General features: G+C 30.6%; 2 protein-coding genes across 4 annotated transcripts in view; one reads left to right on the top strand and one right to left on the bottom strand.

Moving 5' to 3' along the window:
- The window catches only part of LOC123004806 (slit homolog 3 protein-like), a 76,915-nt gene extending 63,887 nt beyond the window's left edge, over window positions 1-13,028 (top strand). For all 3 annotated transcript variants that reach the window (XM_044398247.1, XM_044398248.1, XM_044398249.1), the window contains 4 exons: window positions 4,517-4,645; window positions 5,519-5,740; window positions 5,817-6,261; window positions 8,988-13,028. In XM_044398247.1, the coding sequence (XP_044254182.1) occupies window positions 4,517-4,645; window positions 5,519-5,740; window positions 5,817-6,261; window positions 8,988-9,400 (1,209 nt within the window). In that variant the 3' untranslated portion in view covers window positions 9,401-13,028. The remainder of the gene's footprint in view (window positions 1-4,516; window positions 4,646-5,518; window positions 5,741-5,816; window positions 6,262-8,987) is intronic.
- Window positions 13,029-14,578: 1,550 nt separating this feature from the next.
- Window positions 14,579-15,141, bottom strand: LOC123005563. The gene is made up of 2 exons (XM_044399358.1): window positions 14,944-15,141; window positions 14,579-14,876 (listed from the first exon to the last, which is right to left on the bottom strand). Exons 1-2 carry the CDS (start codon window positions 15,114-15,116, stop codon window positions 14,639-14,641), a joined length of 411 nt encoding a protein of 136 aa, XP_044255293.1. The 5' UTR covers window positions 15,117-15,141; the 3' UTR covers window positions 14,579-14,638.
- Window positions 15,142-15,872: the final 731 nt, after the last annotated feature.

Here is a 15,872-nt window from a genome sequence, read left to right as displayed (position 1 = left end):
ATGACTTTGGTCGTTGGAGAGCCCGGTTTTTGGTGCAGGTGCTTTGGGGAGGTTCCGGATGGATCAAAAAATGTAAAAACAAATCATTCTTCTATTTTCAGTCCATTCGAAACCACCCCAAAGCACCTGCATAGAAATCAGCGCTCTCCCATGATGAAAAGCATGAAACAACCACTTCGGTTAAGTTCGGAAAATCTTCGTGATGAGCTCGGAACGCAACTTTAACAATTAATTTAAAAAAAAGTACAGGCTAAAAAACAATTTTATTTAATTAAAGGTCATTTTTAGATCATAATCTTTAATTAAAAAAATTATCATGGTGGGTTGCCATTAAAAAATTTTTTTTTCTAAAACCCGAAAACTAAAAGAAATTTCAAAAAATGTTAAAATGGTCACATTTTAATTGGACTTTACGCTACACTAATTAATTTTTTTGTAAAGTGGTTAGTTTACGAGAAAAACGCTTCGTTCCATACTTTTTATTCACCTGGTGCAAAATCATCAGTATCATTAAATAGACATAAAAAATATCAAATGTCAAAATTTTTTGACAGATACAAGTTTTTAAACATTTTTTCCATGTTTCTGGTATCTTATCTTACTTGAAATTTTTCTTCTACCATTAAACTTATAAATATCTCGATTCCATTAGAATTAAAAAGAATTTATTTGGTAATACATACATCGTGTTCAAAAAATCGCGCATTTCCTTGAAAGGGAGTAATTGGGTAGTCCCCAGAGTACTGAAAAAATGTTTAAAAAATTCTATCTGTCAAAAAATTTTCACATTTATTATGTCTATTTCATAACACTGATGACCTTGTATATGTTTTTTATAATTATTTAGTTAAGGTACAAAAATTTTGTCAATAAAAGCCACAAATAAAATTAAACGGAGTTACAGTTTAGGATACAGCTTCCTTGTTTCCGCTTCAAATAGCCTGTAGCAAAAAAACTTGGAAAATTATTTTTCCAACAGTAATAAATAAGAGTCAAAGTGCAAAATTTAAACTCTCATAACTTTGAAATTTTTATAGATAGATTTTTTTTTAATTTTTTCTATGTTCCTGGTACCTTACGCTACATGGTATTTGTCTTTGGGGCTCGAGTTCTGGCGCACTCTGTATGTGCATATAATGTAGAACGTTACTCCTTCAACTTTTAGAATCGCGATATCTCAGGAATGGTGATTCTTAGAAAATAAGTATAAGGACCATTTTTGTAGATAATTTTAAGATCTATAATTTTTGTCTGGGCTACTTTTTTGATAAAACTTACCGTTTTCGAAAAAAAATTAAAAAACCTCAAATTTTGACCTTTGACCCCGAATAACTTTTTTAGCACACATGGAATCAATGGGGCCATTTGACACTTTATTTCTAATGGTCTACCCAAGGTCTCCACCAAAATTTAGCTCTGTCGGAATTTTCGTTATTTGACTACTATTTTTATGACTAATTTGACCGGACTAATTTTATTAAAAAATTTGCATAACTCAAAAACAAAACCTTAACTCAAAACACGACCTTATTTTTATAGCACTTTAATTTCTATCATCTATTATTTTCTGACAAAAAAAAATCTTCACCTTACACGACCTTCTTAAATAATCAAGAGCCACAACATAATAAAAGAAATTGCTTTTATAAATATGTTTTATAATTTAATTTTTCAATAAAAACAAATGGTCAATCAAGCCATTAGTATAATAGTTATTTAAGCTCCAAATTGCATGGACTATTTAATTATTTTCGTATTAGTCACATATCCTTAATTAGTAGTTAATTGGGCAAAATATCAGTAATTAATTATCATCCTGTGAGTAGAATTATTAAATTACAGTGAATTATAACAAAGTAGAGGCGATTAAAAAACTGCAATTAAGTATAATTCTCGTAACTAGCTCGAATTAAATTAAGTGGTTTTTCCGGTAATCTTAATGGTTGGGGTGAATGTGTTTTAACTCTGTTCCTCGAGTCTCTTCCATGTTTAAGGGACCATAGTCGTAATTATCACCCGAATAAATCACAGCAGAAGTCAAGTATGAGAAACTTACAACTAAACTATCGCCCTGAACCACACACAATTAACTCGAGTGCAGTGCAGGGTCACCGAATTTTTTAAATTGAAAACGATTGTAATTTAGGAATTTTCTAAAAAGACAAGAAAAACAACTCGTAATAAAAAATCAGCGGATAAAAGACGCAAAAAGTGGCTGCCCTCGAGCCCTTAGCTAGCGATGTTCGTTCTTTTCGGCACTTTCTCAACCATTGTTTCCGGTACATTTGACGTGTTTCCGAGCCATATTCTTGTCCCGAGCTCCTTATCACCTCGCCTATCACTTCCTCTCCGATTATCACGATGCTTCTATTTTATCTCATCTTGACGGCGAACGTACTCCAACATCGCGGATGAGGGATGACTTTGTACCGAAGAGGCCGCAAAAAAACGATACTCTCCGGATTCAATATTTATGCTAGAGATTACTCACTATATCGAATTTTGAACGTAACAAATTTCTAACACTCCAAAATTGTTTTAAAGTCGCCACTTATGAAATATTCTTTCTAAAGAAAAACTATAATGGTTAGTATTTTGACAAAAGTTGAGCGATGATTTGGAATTTTTTGGTGGATCAAGTGGAAGACTAAGATTCAAGAAAAAACAACAACATATTTTATAATAAAATTTATTTGCATTTTAACAAAATTATTATTCAAGTGAATTTTACATTACTAGACTTAAGTCAAAGTAATCATTATATCAAGATAAAATATACAACGTGTCTATGAAATAAGTGCAATAATTTTATATACAGTCTTCAGGTAGGTGAAACGACTTTTGTAAAAGAGTAGCAAATAAGACAAAAATTTATTAAGAAAAGCTATACCAAATTTCATTTTTTTTCTAAGGTAGTTGTTTTTTAGTAACAAATACTTAACAAAACTTATTTAGTAGTAATAATCTAAGTGTAATTTTTTTACTTATAACAATAGAACTATTAGAAATATAATTCTTTGACTTCTTAAATAAACATGAAAAGAAAATGAAAATTTATAGTTGGCCGATGACTTTGAAATTTAGTATACGGGCCTAGATGTTGATTCTAAACAACTTTTTTTAATAACTTTTTATCGTCTTTATCATACAAAAGACACTTACTCTGCAGAAAAATAGTTTTTTTTTGAAAATTTTTACGGCATACTTGATTTTTTAGAACTAAAATTATGTTAGAAATTAAGTCTTCAACTAAGCAGGGCTGAATCCCAAAAAATTTAAATCGAGAATTTTTTATCTTTTACAAGAGTCGTTTTACCTATCCTATCACTGTATATAAATATCTAATACATGTTCATCATTTCCAAGAAATTTTAAAAACCTAGACGTGACATTTTTACATTTACGTCTAATTATGCTAAAGAATTTGTAATTTTTTCAACCGTTTTTAATTGAGAAAGTTATTCAATCTTCAACTGAGGAGAAACTTGAAAAGTGTGGAAAAAGTATTTAATATTTATCAATATTTAAGATTAGCAAAAGTACATATAGTATTGAACTTGTAAAAAATGGCCATTTCTACTCAGATGAATTACTCCATTCGCTTTCGGGTCGTATTGCAAATTTTATCTTCGTGGAAATATCTAACTTTCTCACTTGTTGAATAATATACTATTATTTATGTTTTTGGTTTATTTGCCATTACACATTATTTTTAAATCTTATATTTTTAACGTTTTTGCGATTTAAAATTGATCGATCATTTTTACGATTTACTACCGAATTCGCCTTTAAAAACTCAAGAAATTTGTAATTTGTTTCGTGCATTTTTTTGGAGTCTCTAGAAATGTAATAGCGCACAAAATACTATAAAAGGGTTGAAACTAAGCACTGCCGAAAAAAAGTTTACAGCTCAACGCACAGCGGAAGCTTTTAATTCACTAACACTACCCAACAATTTTTTTTTAATGTGTGACACGTGTACATTGACATCCCTAATTACGAATTTGATAAGAAAAATTCTCCATCACGTACAGATTTTAAGTTACAGGAAAATAGTTTTCTCAAATTTTATCGTAAAAATTGTTCATTTCAAATGGAAATTAATTAAATAGACGACGAAAGAAATTAATTTATTCACTAAACAAGAACAATGTTGAAAGATGTATAAGATTCTAACATAAATCCGTTGTAGATAAATTTTTTGCAAAAGCTCACTTTTTTTTGTAGGGTGTTTTAACTTCCCTTATCAGGAACTAGCAGTAATCCCCCATCATACCTGGATCCCACATACATATGATATCTTAAAATGCCTAACTTTAAAATCTGACGTGCTATGGAATTTTCTTTATCAGTTTTGAGTTTAGCACATAGAATTGAACAAAAAATAACTGTTTTCTTCTCAGTCACAAAATGCTTTTTGGCTAGTGTAATTATTAAAATCTGCTTACTTAAGTTAATTAATTATTTAAGAACAATAAAGTTGAGTAAGTTGTAACAATAAATATTTTTATTTTAGATGCTAGTGGCCCGACACTCGCTGACTAGTTTTCTTTTGGCCCTTGCGTTCATCATTCATTTTGCTGCACTCAACATGATACTGCCTCCTTCTTGTCCTCCAGAATGTATCTGTCTATCACAAACACAGGTAAGTTTGCCAAAATTAGCAATTATATGAAGTATTAATGAAGTATAAAGTAATTGTTCCTTTTTGGACTTTTTTATTTCTAACTACCTTACTAATTGTTCGGAGAAAAGTTTAAAGATTTCAAGAAGTAATTTCTTATGTCAAAATAAAAAAATCCGAAAAGAAAAATGAGTTTTTAACAATTCTTAAAGCAAAAACGAAAAATTGGTAAATTTTTTAGATTTGTTTTTACTGTTCAAACGCGTTGCAAATAAGGATCAAATTACTGTGATCTGACAAAGTTGGTGAAAATTCAGTATTTGTTTCGAAAAATAAACAAACAGGTAGCTATTGGGAAAATAAATTCACAATTTCATTTTGAATATGTGTATCGAGTATGATTTCTCATTAAATCGTAAAATAATTTGAATCGTAAGTGTTTAGCACAAAATGCTAAAATTTGTTTTTATTTTAATCTAAAGTAGAAATTCATGTTCCTGTCCGTGAAACAGCTCCAATGTTTTAAAAATTAGTCGAAAATGGCTTATTTCAGTTTTTCATATGCATTTTTTGTGCGAAACTGATGTAAAACAGTTAATTTTCAATCGCCTCCGCTTTGTTGACTTATTGATGAACGCGTTTCAGTGGCGTCGGTTGTTAAACTTGCATAGACCTGGTTAATCCGCAATACATGGCAAAGCATCCATTCTCATTATATTTGACACGAAACCCGTCATAAATATTTAATGGAACGTCGACGCGAATAAACCAAAAAATATTTTTACACATCGTTACCGCAAAAACGCCACTGATAAGTCCAGCCGAGAGAAACCCCAATTGACTTCTGGCCCAGACCCTCTATAACTCGGCTCTTAATTTGATTTTTTGTTTCAGGTTCTGTGTAATTCGGGCGGATTACGAGAGATTCCTGTGAAACTGCTACCCTCGACCGTGGAGCACCTTTCACTAACGAGAAACCACTTCCCCGTCATTAAAAGCGATGCCTTTGCAGGGTTGCGATATCTGCGGAAGCTCTCTTTAGACGGCAACAACATATCAATCATTAAACCGTTCGCCTTCAGGGGACTTCCGCGACTTAGAGAATTGTCGATACAGGTGGGTAAAGTACCACTTTACGGACTGTTTTGTTTTGAGAAAAAAATGGAGTTTCTCTTCCTGTTTTGTTTTATAGCAAACTCCGCTAGCCACGGTGGCCCAGTTCGCCTTCGCCGGTTTACAGAACATCACCTCCATCTACTTAAGCCACAACAAAATCAAGAAAGTGGAGGGATATGCGTTCGCCGGCACTTCGAACTTGAGGCTGTTGGTGCTGACTAATAACCCCATAATCAAGATTGAAAGTAACGCGTTTTGCGGTTTAACGAATGTTGAAAGGTTGAATTTTCCGTCGGGAGTGCGCATTTTAGAACCGGACGCTTTTAACGGTTTAGACACTGTCGGGTTTTTAAAATTGGCCTTTATGGACCTGCCAGCGCTCAAGGAAGGGACTTTTAGAGGTCTTACAAACGTTGGAGTTTTCTCGATACAAGAATCGGATCTTGGAATAATTGAAAGAGACGCTTTCGACGGGTTGACTTTTATCCATAATTTCTATATTTTGAATAATAAAATTGACGGTTAGTACAATCAAAATGTCTGTGGATTTCAAAATGGTGTGTCTAGTCAAAATACAGATATTGGTCCACAATTTTGGAATTTTAGTTAAAAACTATTAAGTTTTTTTTATTTAATCCTCTATGTTAAAATTGAATTTTATCTAATCTTTTCTTCATGTTAAAATGAAATTTTATCGTCTAGATAATAAAAAATACATCCATTGTTGTATATCTGCGGTTGTTAGTTGCTAACGATCTTTGACATTGGATTTCATTGTTGAATTTTACTTTGACATTTATAAATATTGACCAAATTGGCTACAAAATTAGTGAGGATTGAATAAAATTTTATATTGTACACGACAATATTATTTTCATTATCTTTTCGAGCATATTAGCGTCTCGGCTGACGCCTTGACGTAAATTGCTTTCAAGTTTTATCAATTTTTTGCTATACTAAATTGTTTTCAAAAAGTACTTTTATAGCTTTATTTTATTGTTAAACAGTCTTGACGAGCCTCATGAGGGGTGAGTAGCCCATTTTCAAAACCCTCTCTTTTATTAATTTGTCAAAAATAAGTTGTAAGCATTCTGAATTTGTCTCATTTAAAAAAAAACGTCAAATAACCTTTAAATTTTTAGGACACAGCTTCCGGGTTTTCTCTTCTAATAGCCTGTAGCAAAAAAACTCGAAAATTTATTCTTCCAACTGAAATAAATAAAGTCAAAGTGCAAAATTTAAATTCTCATAACTTCTAAATTTTTATAGATAGAATTTTTTAACATTTTTTCCAGGTTCCTGGTATATTGCATTAAATGACATTTTTCTCTGGGGCGCGAGTTCTGACTCATCCTGTATATATAGATTTTTCTTGTATTTCTATATTCTCCTAAAGTTTTTAATATTGAATTAATTTTTTTAAAGTAAAAATCAAATCAAAAATCAACTAAAAAGTTGATTTATTTCAAATTAGTGTTATAAAACAGCTCTCTGCGATGTAACAAACTCTTATGGAGCTGCAATGTCTCAAACTATAGCATAAACAGTTCTTGAATTGACTGTTTTGTTTTTCTTTTGCTGATATTTTTATTAAATTTGTTATTTCAATTATTTCTTTATTAAAATAAACTCTAAAAATACTTTTTGTATACGCTCTCTCTCTCTCTCAAAGACAGCTGTTTTAGGGACTCACTTAAGTTTCTAAAATGAGTTTTTTTCGGACTCAATGAAATAGTACGTAAAATGGTTATTCTAGGTACTCAGTACCCAAAATATAGTTTTTCCGGACGAAAAAGTCAATTTGGTTACCATTTCAAAGATAACGCGGATATTAAAATATTTCGTTTTAATTATGTGAAAAAAGAGGCACAACATCATACATCGAGCAAACTGCAGACCGGTTTCGCCCTTTTGGGGCTCATCAGTGCAGTGTAGCTCGATGTGTGATGTGGCCTCGGGAGTCTTAAAGCGACTACGCCGGTGAAGATGGGACAGTGATAGCGACAGGTGGCGCTCTGCGCTATCACTGTCCCATCTTCGTTTTAATTAGTTAAACACAGTAATCGTATTTTTATTTTTGACAAATTTCTGTCAATCAAAATGACTTTACTCTAATTTTATAAAGCCCGTCTATTTGGATATCGCGTTGGATAGAAACGTGCAATCTGTGAAGCGTTTTTTAAACATTCTCCATAAAGGAGAATCTTATTGGTCTTTTCGTGAACATTTTAGTAATTCTCACCTAATTTTCCAAGGTTTAATTTTTTATAAATAAAGTTGAAGTGCTGTCTGGTTACTAAGTTTAATTTATTAAAACCAAATATTTTTATATCCACGTTATCCTTGAAAGGTAATGTTGGTTGCTACAAAAAAAAATTCAGGCTCATTACTATTCCTGGGACACCCTATACAAAACAATGTTTTATTTCCAATTTTAGCTTTATTTATTACAATTTCAGAATAACAAAAATGCTTTTAAAACAGATTGTAATTTGAAATCGATCACTTCCAACTCTCATTTTATACCGACAACTTCTATCAAAACTTTAATTTATTTTAAAAATTTTAGCTAAAATAGAAAATTTGTTATTAATCTAATATACAAATTTGGTACGGAGAAAACTTTTTTTTTGCAAATTTAGCAAAAAATTATTGTAATTTTAATTTGCGATTTTAGAAGTGGGCTAACTCAGAGAACTACACTAAAAATTTAAGCATACGATAAAGTTGGTGATGTGACACATCATTTTGAAATATGTTTGACTTATTTTTCATGTTTTATGTGCACTTTAATAATAATGATTTTTGACAGTTAAGAAATTTTTTACTTTTTAAATTAACTCTGAAATCAGTTTCAATTGAGTTTAAATTGGAGATTTTTATTAGAAAACTTTTAGACGTTTTAGTTCATTTTAAATAAAAAATAAAGATCTAAATTTTGTAAGACGTTGCGGTGTATGATTTTTTTTTAAATACAAACTTTCAAGTATTACTAGATATTGGAGTGATTTTTGATTTTTTATCCACTAGTCAAAAAAGCAAAAACTAGTTTTATTCATCTTTGCAATTTTTTTTTGTTTTGTAGCTTTATTTTTTTAAAAACTATAAACCAGATTTCAATTATTTTTTGACTCACAAAAATTACCATGTTGTTTCATTATAACAATTAAAAAAAATAACATTTTTATATCAATAAAAAGTGCACATAGAATGTGGCCGCTAATGCACTGATTGATGGTTAAATTAGGTATTCAAGAACTGAATCTGACGCAAGAGCAACGAATCAGCTACTTAAAGCTCCAAGGCAACCACATTTTGGAAATTCCTCGAGCCGAGACTCTCAATATCGGTGTCGATAAGTTGACTGTGATAGCAAATCATTTTCCTTGTGATTGTCACATCCACACCCTGTTAGAAGGACCTTTAGCAAATGGTAGTTTACTCGAGTTTATATCGAAGAATTATTGCATATCGCCGTTGGAGGTTAATGGCAGACCCATGAGTGATATAGATATTGACTCTATAGGACGGTGTCAGGAGGAAGTCACTAGGGGTAATTTAGAAGCTTCCAAAGACTCAACAAGTATGTGCTGTAAAATGAAGCCGCAAATATCGATTCTTTTCTGTTCGTTTTTTGCCATTTTCGGCAACTTTAGCTGAAAATATAAACACGAATTTAGTCAAGTTTGATATTAGGGAAATTTATGTACAGTTTTTACTCGCCAGTGAAGAAATATCATCTTTGTGTAGAGGCTAGTTTCAACGTCAAGGGTAAATCATTGCGTGCTAACAAACATCGAATTGGAGCAATCAATAATTTATTGAATTTTTTACTTTTTTCTGTGGGACAATCGTTGAACTTGAAAGTTTTTTGACTGATTTTTGTTTTGTTTTGCTTGCTTTCTATTATATACATCAGTGAAACGTGTTTTATCTTAAAAATAAATGAATATTTCTATTTTAGTTTTTTTTTTAATTGTTGAACAATGTGTGGATGCGCCGGGCTAAGATGCAACCTCTGTTTAAAAAAAGTAGTATGTGAAATATTACTTCTGGACCAGGGCATGTGGCGTCTTAAAAAACAAATCAAAATCCTACAAATTTAGCTATTTGCCCAAAAGCAAACAACCGAAAAAGGCCTAAAACCTGACAAAAATCATTATTTTTTATGCACCGCAAAAGTATCCAAATATCTGTAGACCACCAAAAATTTAGAATCCTTCAAATTTAGCCGTTTTTCCAAAAGTAAACAACCGAAAAAGATCTAGTAAACTTAAATATGCCTTGTTTTTAAACACCCCAAAATGGATTTTTACTTCTGGACCAGGACATTTGGCATGTTAAAAAAACAAGGCAGAATCTTACAAATTTTAGCTGTTTTCTCAAAAATAAACAACCGAAAAAGGCCTAAAACCCTTCAAAAAGCATTAATGTTTCTACACCCTAAAAGTACCCAAATATCTGTAGAACACCAAAAATTGGGCACACAAAAAAACTGTTGAAATTTCTCAAAATAATGCAAAATTACCTCAAGAACACCCTAAAAAAACTAACAAAATACCTTGTTCAAACACCCCAAAATGGCAAAAACCAAGCCATTTGGCGCATGCAAAAAAAGGGAAAAACAACACCAAATCAAGGAGGTTTGGTACAAGTACATTTGGAATTTTACAAATTTACCTGTTTCCCCAAAAGTAAACAATCAAAAAAGACCTAAAATCATCAATTTTTATGCGCCCTAAAAATCTATAGACCATCAGAAATTAGGCACATGAGAAAACCGTTGAAAATTATCCAAAATCAAGCATCATTTTGAATACTGTTGAGGTTAAAGTTCGAGTTTACAGATTATATTTAAGATTTCTCAGCTAATTTCTGCCTGCAACTCTATATACAGGGTGCTTCTTAAATAGACGACAAAATTTTATCACTGCTTCCCAAGGATAAATCGAGACAAACTGTACCTTTTTTACGTTTACCTATATCTTTTAGGGCAAAACCGCCTTGATCCGTGCCACTTCCGGCGTTTATGAATTGTTGCAATGATCAAGTACAGTCGCGGCCATTAAAAAGTAATACACTTCACAAATAAAAAAAATTTGGCGTTGTAAATTTTCCCTTGAAACTGACAATCACTGTCATGTTTAAAATGTCACTAGAATCTTCTTCTTTGCTTTAAGTCCAGATTTGGCGTCCACCACTGATTTGTCAAAAGTGACGTTTTCAGTGACACTGACAATCACGACGAAAAAATTACATTATGTAATTTTTTAAATTTTGAGAGGATTAGTCAAAATCCCGTGTATTACTTTTCTATGACCGCCACTGTACATTTTCATCAAATTAATATCATGGTTTCCACTACCTGTGCTAATACTACTTACAAGCACATCAGTGGCGTACGCTTTACCTCGCAAATAACTTTAATAAATCTTATTTGGAGAACGGTTAAACAAAAACTTTTTGTAATATTTTTTCCAGCATGTACTCATTTGATGATAGGTACTACCAGTAATAAAATTTTGTCGGTATATTTAAGAATCACCCTGTATGGTGCTAATGAATAAATTTTAATAAAAACAACACCATCTAAAAACGCAATTTGATGCAAATAATAAATATCGCCAATGCATGCCAAATTGTCGACAATTTTTATCGAGTACACAGAATGCACGAGACAGAATTAAAACAATTTGGCAGACTGTTTTTTAAAAAAATTGAAATGATATAATTTACCTAAATTGCATGTTCAAAAATTGTTTTTTCTTTAAATTTTTATACGGAAATTGCAGCGAAAATACTGCACTAGTCCAAATTGTCGACAATTTACACTAGTGCAGAATTTTCGCTGTATTTAATCGTTATTGGTTAAAAATAAAAATTTTGCAATTTTTAGAATGCTTTAAATGTATGCAAATACAGGGTATTCCATCTAAACCCCACATTAGAAGTATTGGGAGTTCGAATAATCGTATTCATTTGAAAATTGGTATATAGCCATAAACCATTAAGTCCGCCTAAATGAAAATATTATTAAGAGTATATGCTGTATAATACATATATTAATATTTGTTTCAAAAATTTCTTAAAAATAAAATACTATTTTAAAATACTATTTTTATTTAAACAGTTTATTACAATGTAGAATAATCTGTAAAAATGGTGGATGCGCCGGGTTAGGCAACCGCTGTTTAAAAGCACAGAGCAAACTCTAATTTTAAAATTCTTTGTTGGCAAATAAAACTTACATCACTCTAACATATCAGTATTTTTACTAAAAGGTTTCTTAGATTTATCTAAAAAATAAGATATTATTTTTAATTTAATTTAGAACTTGTAAAAATGGTGGATGCGCCGGGTTAAATGAAACTGAGCTTTTTACAACACAAAAACTAACAATGAATTTAGGTTTTTTACCATTATTTTTTCCTAATTAAGAAAACATAGAACAAAATCCCATTGTTAAATAAAAACCCACGCATTCAGTCCAGTTAATTACAATTGCAACCAATTAAATCACAATATAATTAAACCCGAGCAATCGAAACCGCAAACTAGATTAAGTGTACTGGTGGGTGAATCACCCACATTGAGTTATAGTTACAAATAACTATTTGTAGTATACTATGCTCACATTTTAGAAATTTTTTTAAGTTGAAAAAGTTGCCACCTCATCCACGACTCAAAGGGACAATTCAATACCCATTCGGAGGTGAAACGTAACAGCAAAAGCAATTTATTATCGACACAGGATAGCTACATTTGCTAAATTTCGTGTAGTATGTAACCAAAAATATCCTCAAGGGTCCCGTTTTGTTTAAGCACTTGTAACAAAATTATTGCGTGTCCTGTATCATAACAAATTGAATAAATTATTGATCGCCCGACGAGTTTTCGTTTTTTAACACTGCCAACACGTTTGGTAGATTACTCGAGTCCATATCAGCTTGTACATAACGAATCGCCCTTTTACATATACAGAGTTGTCATGAAATATTCAGTATGGATTATGCGCATAAGTCACAGCGTCAGTGTTGCTTCTTTCGTTATACTTTACGACTAAAGTATTTTCTGAAGAGGGGTTAAGTTTAAGTGTTTCAGGCTGCTGAAATTTAAATTAAGGTGTTTCGAGTGCTGATCAACTGTGTTTATTTCAAATCCCGTTTTTTTAACAAATTTTGCACGTTCTGTGAGTTTTAAGAAATACTTGTTTAATTTTTTTTTATTTGATATTTTTGATGTAAAAGTTAATCTAATTAATTCTCTAATTGAGAAATCTTCTAATTGATATTTTATTAGATTCATTCCGTTTAAGTTTCTATTACAAATTGATTGATTCAAAAGATTGGAATAAGTAAATAAAAATTTTTTTTAAAGACTTTCCTTTACTGTTTTATTAAATATTATATTTTTTTATGTTTCCATGTTTATTGTTTTACAAAAAAACTATTAAAATATTTTGAATGCGCTAAAAAAATTGGAATTTCTCTTACATTTACAACATATTTTGAAAAAATTATAACAAATCTTTTTAGGAAAAAGTGAAATAAATAATTAACACAACAGTACTGTGAAAATCAATAGAGTTTTCGATTTTTTTAACTGTAATAAAAACTGAAAATATATTTTTGCAAAAATAATGTTTATCTTAAGTGTTTACTGACTAATTAAAAAGCTGTTTTTTGATGTGTCATAGAATGTGCAATTTTTGACTTTACAATTCCTGAAAATGTTTTTTCTTTGTTGTTGCGACTAAATGTGCTGTGTACTTGTGTAAGCTACAGTCGTAAAGTTGCTTAAAGCATTCACTCTCGACACTGACTCGTCAAATAAAATAAATATTCCACATTGTAGAAAAAAATTATGTATACGACCTAAACGACGAATTAGGTTTAAAATCCGAAATAATAAAATTAAGGTCAGTGCCTCTCACTGTTTGATAGTGTAGTCAATAAACAATGTCAACTATTGATCGGTAATAATTACTGTAAATACTTGTGTATAAAATGTCGATGTTTTTCGTTGTAATATATTGTTTATTAAAAAGATTTTCAAGAATCTTGTTTATTGTAATTCTTAACCCGGAGTTTTATTGCACAAAACCCTAGAATCCCTTCGTTGTGTGGTGCTGACCTTCTCATAAACAGTTTTAGTGCCACATAATTACCTCGTCGCACTGCAGCAGTACCTCTAATTTATTTTACACTCTGTAACAAGCCCTTCACATTTAACGTGCAACAATAAAAGGGATTTGCTACAAAAGAAGAGGAAAAAAAAGGTTGTTTTTATTAATATTAGTGTTTTATTTGTCTTTGTTTATTTATTTGACTATTTTAGTCAAAATAAAAAAAATGTTTTTTTGCAGGATATACATTATGTAAGTTAAGGTAAGTGAAATTATGTCTTATTTTTATTGAGAAATGAACAAAAAGTGGAAAAAAGTTTTTGTATAAAGAAATTCAGTTTTGCTCAAGTGTTAGCATCACTTGTTTTTTTAATATTTAATTAACATTTTCAAGAATAAGTAACATAAAAGGATTTGCCGAGTAGTTTTCATTATCCAACTTATGAAAATTTTGAATCACTGTTGTGTTTGTGTGTGAGTTTAGACAAACTAAGGTAATTCTGTAGAACCTGCTCATAACCTGAGTTGCTCAACAACAGTATTAATTTAACAAGGAATAAATTTCAACTGCATCTCAAGCTCCACGTGCATATTAAACTTCGCAGTGGCGTTTAGTTTAAACAATTATGCTATCCAGAAACTATTAAACTGTTTCATTAAGAATATTGGAATCGTTAAGTTTTCTTTGTAAAAATTAAATAAAAATGCAGACATAATATTGATTAAAATGCGGTTTTATTTAATAATAAAATGTAATATTTTATACAAAGTCTTTAAACATCTTGCAACTGATATATTTGGTTTGGTGTCCCGGTCTTGTAATAAGCGATGAGTTTTTGTCCAACAACTAAATTGCCGCTGTAGATGTCCAAAACCAAATTTTTAACAGAAGACTCGATTGTGCCATCTGCATTGATGTACCATTGTTGATTTGGGCTTAGTGGGCTGTTTTGAGGATAAGTTATTACATCATCATTAACCTGAGCTGCGTCCTTTATATCCAAAACTTTTCTGTTAAAAAATCAAAGAAAAAGCAATAAACAAATATGTTATACCGAAAAATCATGTACTGTCTTACTTATTCCCGACGTTTACAATTATGAATTTTCCTTTATCAGAAGGCTCCAGTTTCCATTGTTGTGACGTAGCACCGGTGTATTTTTGAATTTTTACGTTGAATTCTTTTGCATCTAGTACGAAACCAGACTCGGTATTTCTAATAATAAGGGTATTACCAGAAGAATTAGGCATTTTTGTTAGTTGTAAACACACTATTAAATACAATACAGTATGTACGATGAGACATGAAGCTGAAGCTTATATAGTCGTTTTTTATCTTGTTTTTTTACAAATTGCCAAAAAGTAAAATTGAGAATCTGATAAAAATGTATTATTTATTGTTTAATTTTTCATTGTTTAAGTAAACTGATTTTATCTTGCGATAAATTTAGAGAAATTGCAATACCAAAAAGTACAAACATTAAAAAATAGAAAAATTTCAAGTAAGATAAGATATCAAAAACAAGAAAAAAATGTTTAAAAATGTGGCAAAAAGTGTTGACATTTATTTTTTGATATTTGACATTTTTTTGTCTATTTAATAATACTGATGATCTTGTGTATGTTTATTTATAATTATTTAGTAAAAGTACAAAAATTTTGCTAATAAAAGCCACAAATAACATCAAACAGTGTTACAATTTAGGATACAACAGCTTCCTTGTATCCTTTTCTAATAGCCTGTAGCAAAAAAACTTGGAAAACTATTTTTCCAAGAAAAATAAATAAAGTCAAAGTGCAAAATTTAAACATTTTAAACTTTCATAAGTTTGAAAATTTTATAGATAGAATTTTTTAAACATTTTTCCATGGTATCTTACTTTACATGGCATTTTTCTCTGGGGCGCGAGTTCTGGCGCATCCTGTATTTGCACTTTGTACTGGTTCCATCTCATAATGAATTTATAGTTTGAAGTATATTTTCTTTTCATTTCTTATTCAAAATCT

This window comes from Tribolium madens, unplaced genomic scaffold, assembly GCF_015345945.1.
Source record: "Tribolium madens isolate multiple individuals breed KSU strain unplaced genomic scaffold, Tmad_KSU_1.1 Scaffold_20;HRSCAF=117;Tcas5.2_LG4, whole genome shotgun sequence".
NCBI classification, from domain to species: domain Eukaryota; kingdom Metazoa; phylum Arthropoda; class Insecta; order Coleoptera; family Tenebrionidae; genus Tribolium; species Tribolium madens.
Note: the sequence above shows the minus strand (reverse complement) of the source record. Positions and strands in the feature narration are given on the sequence as shown.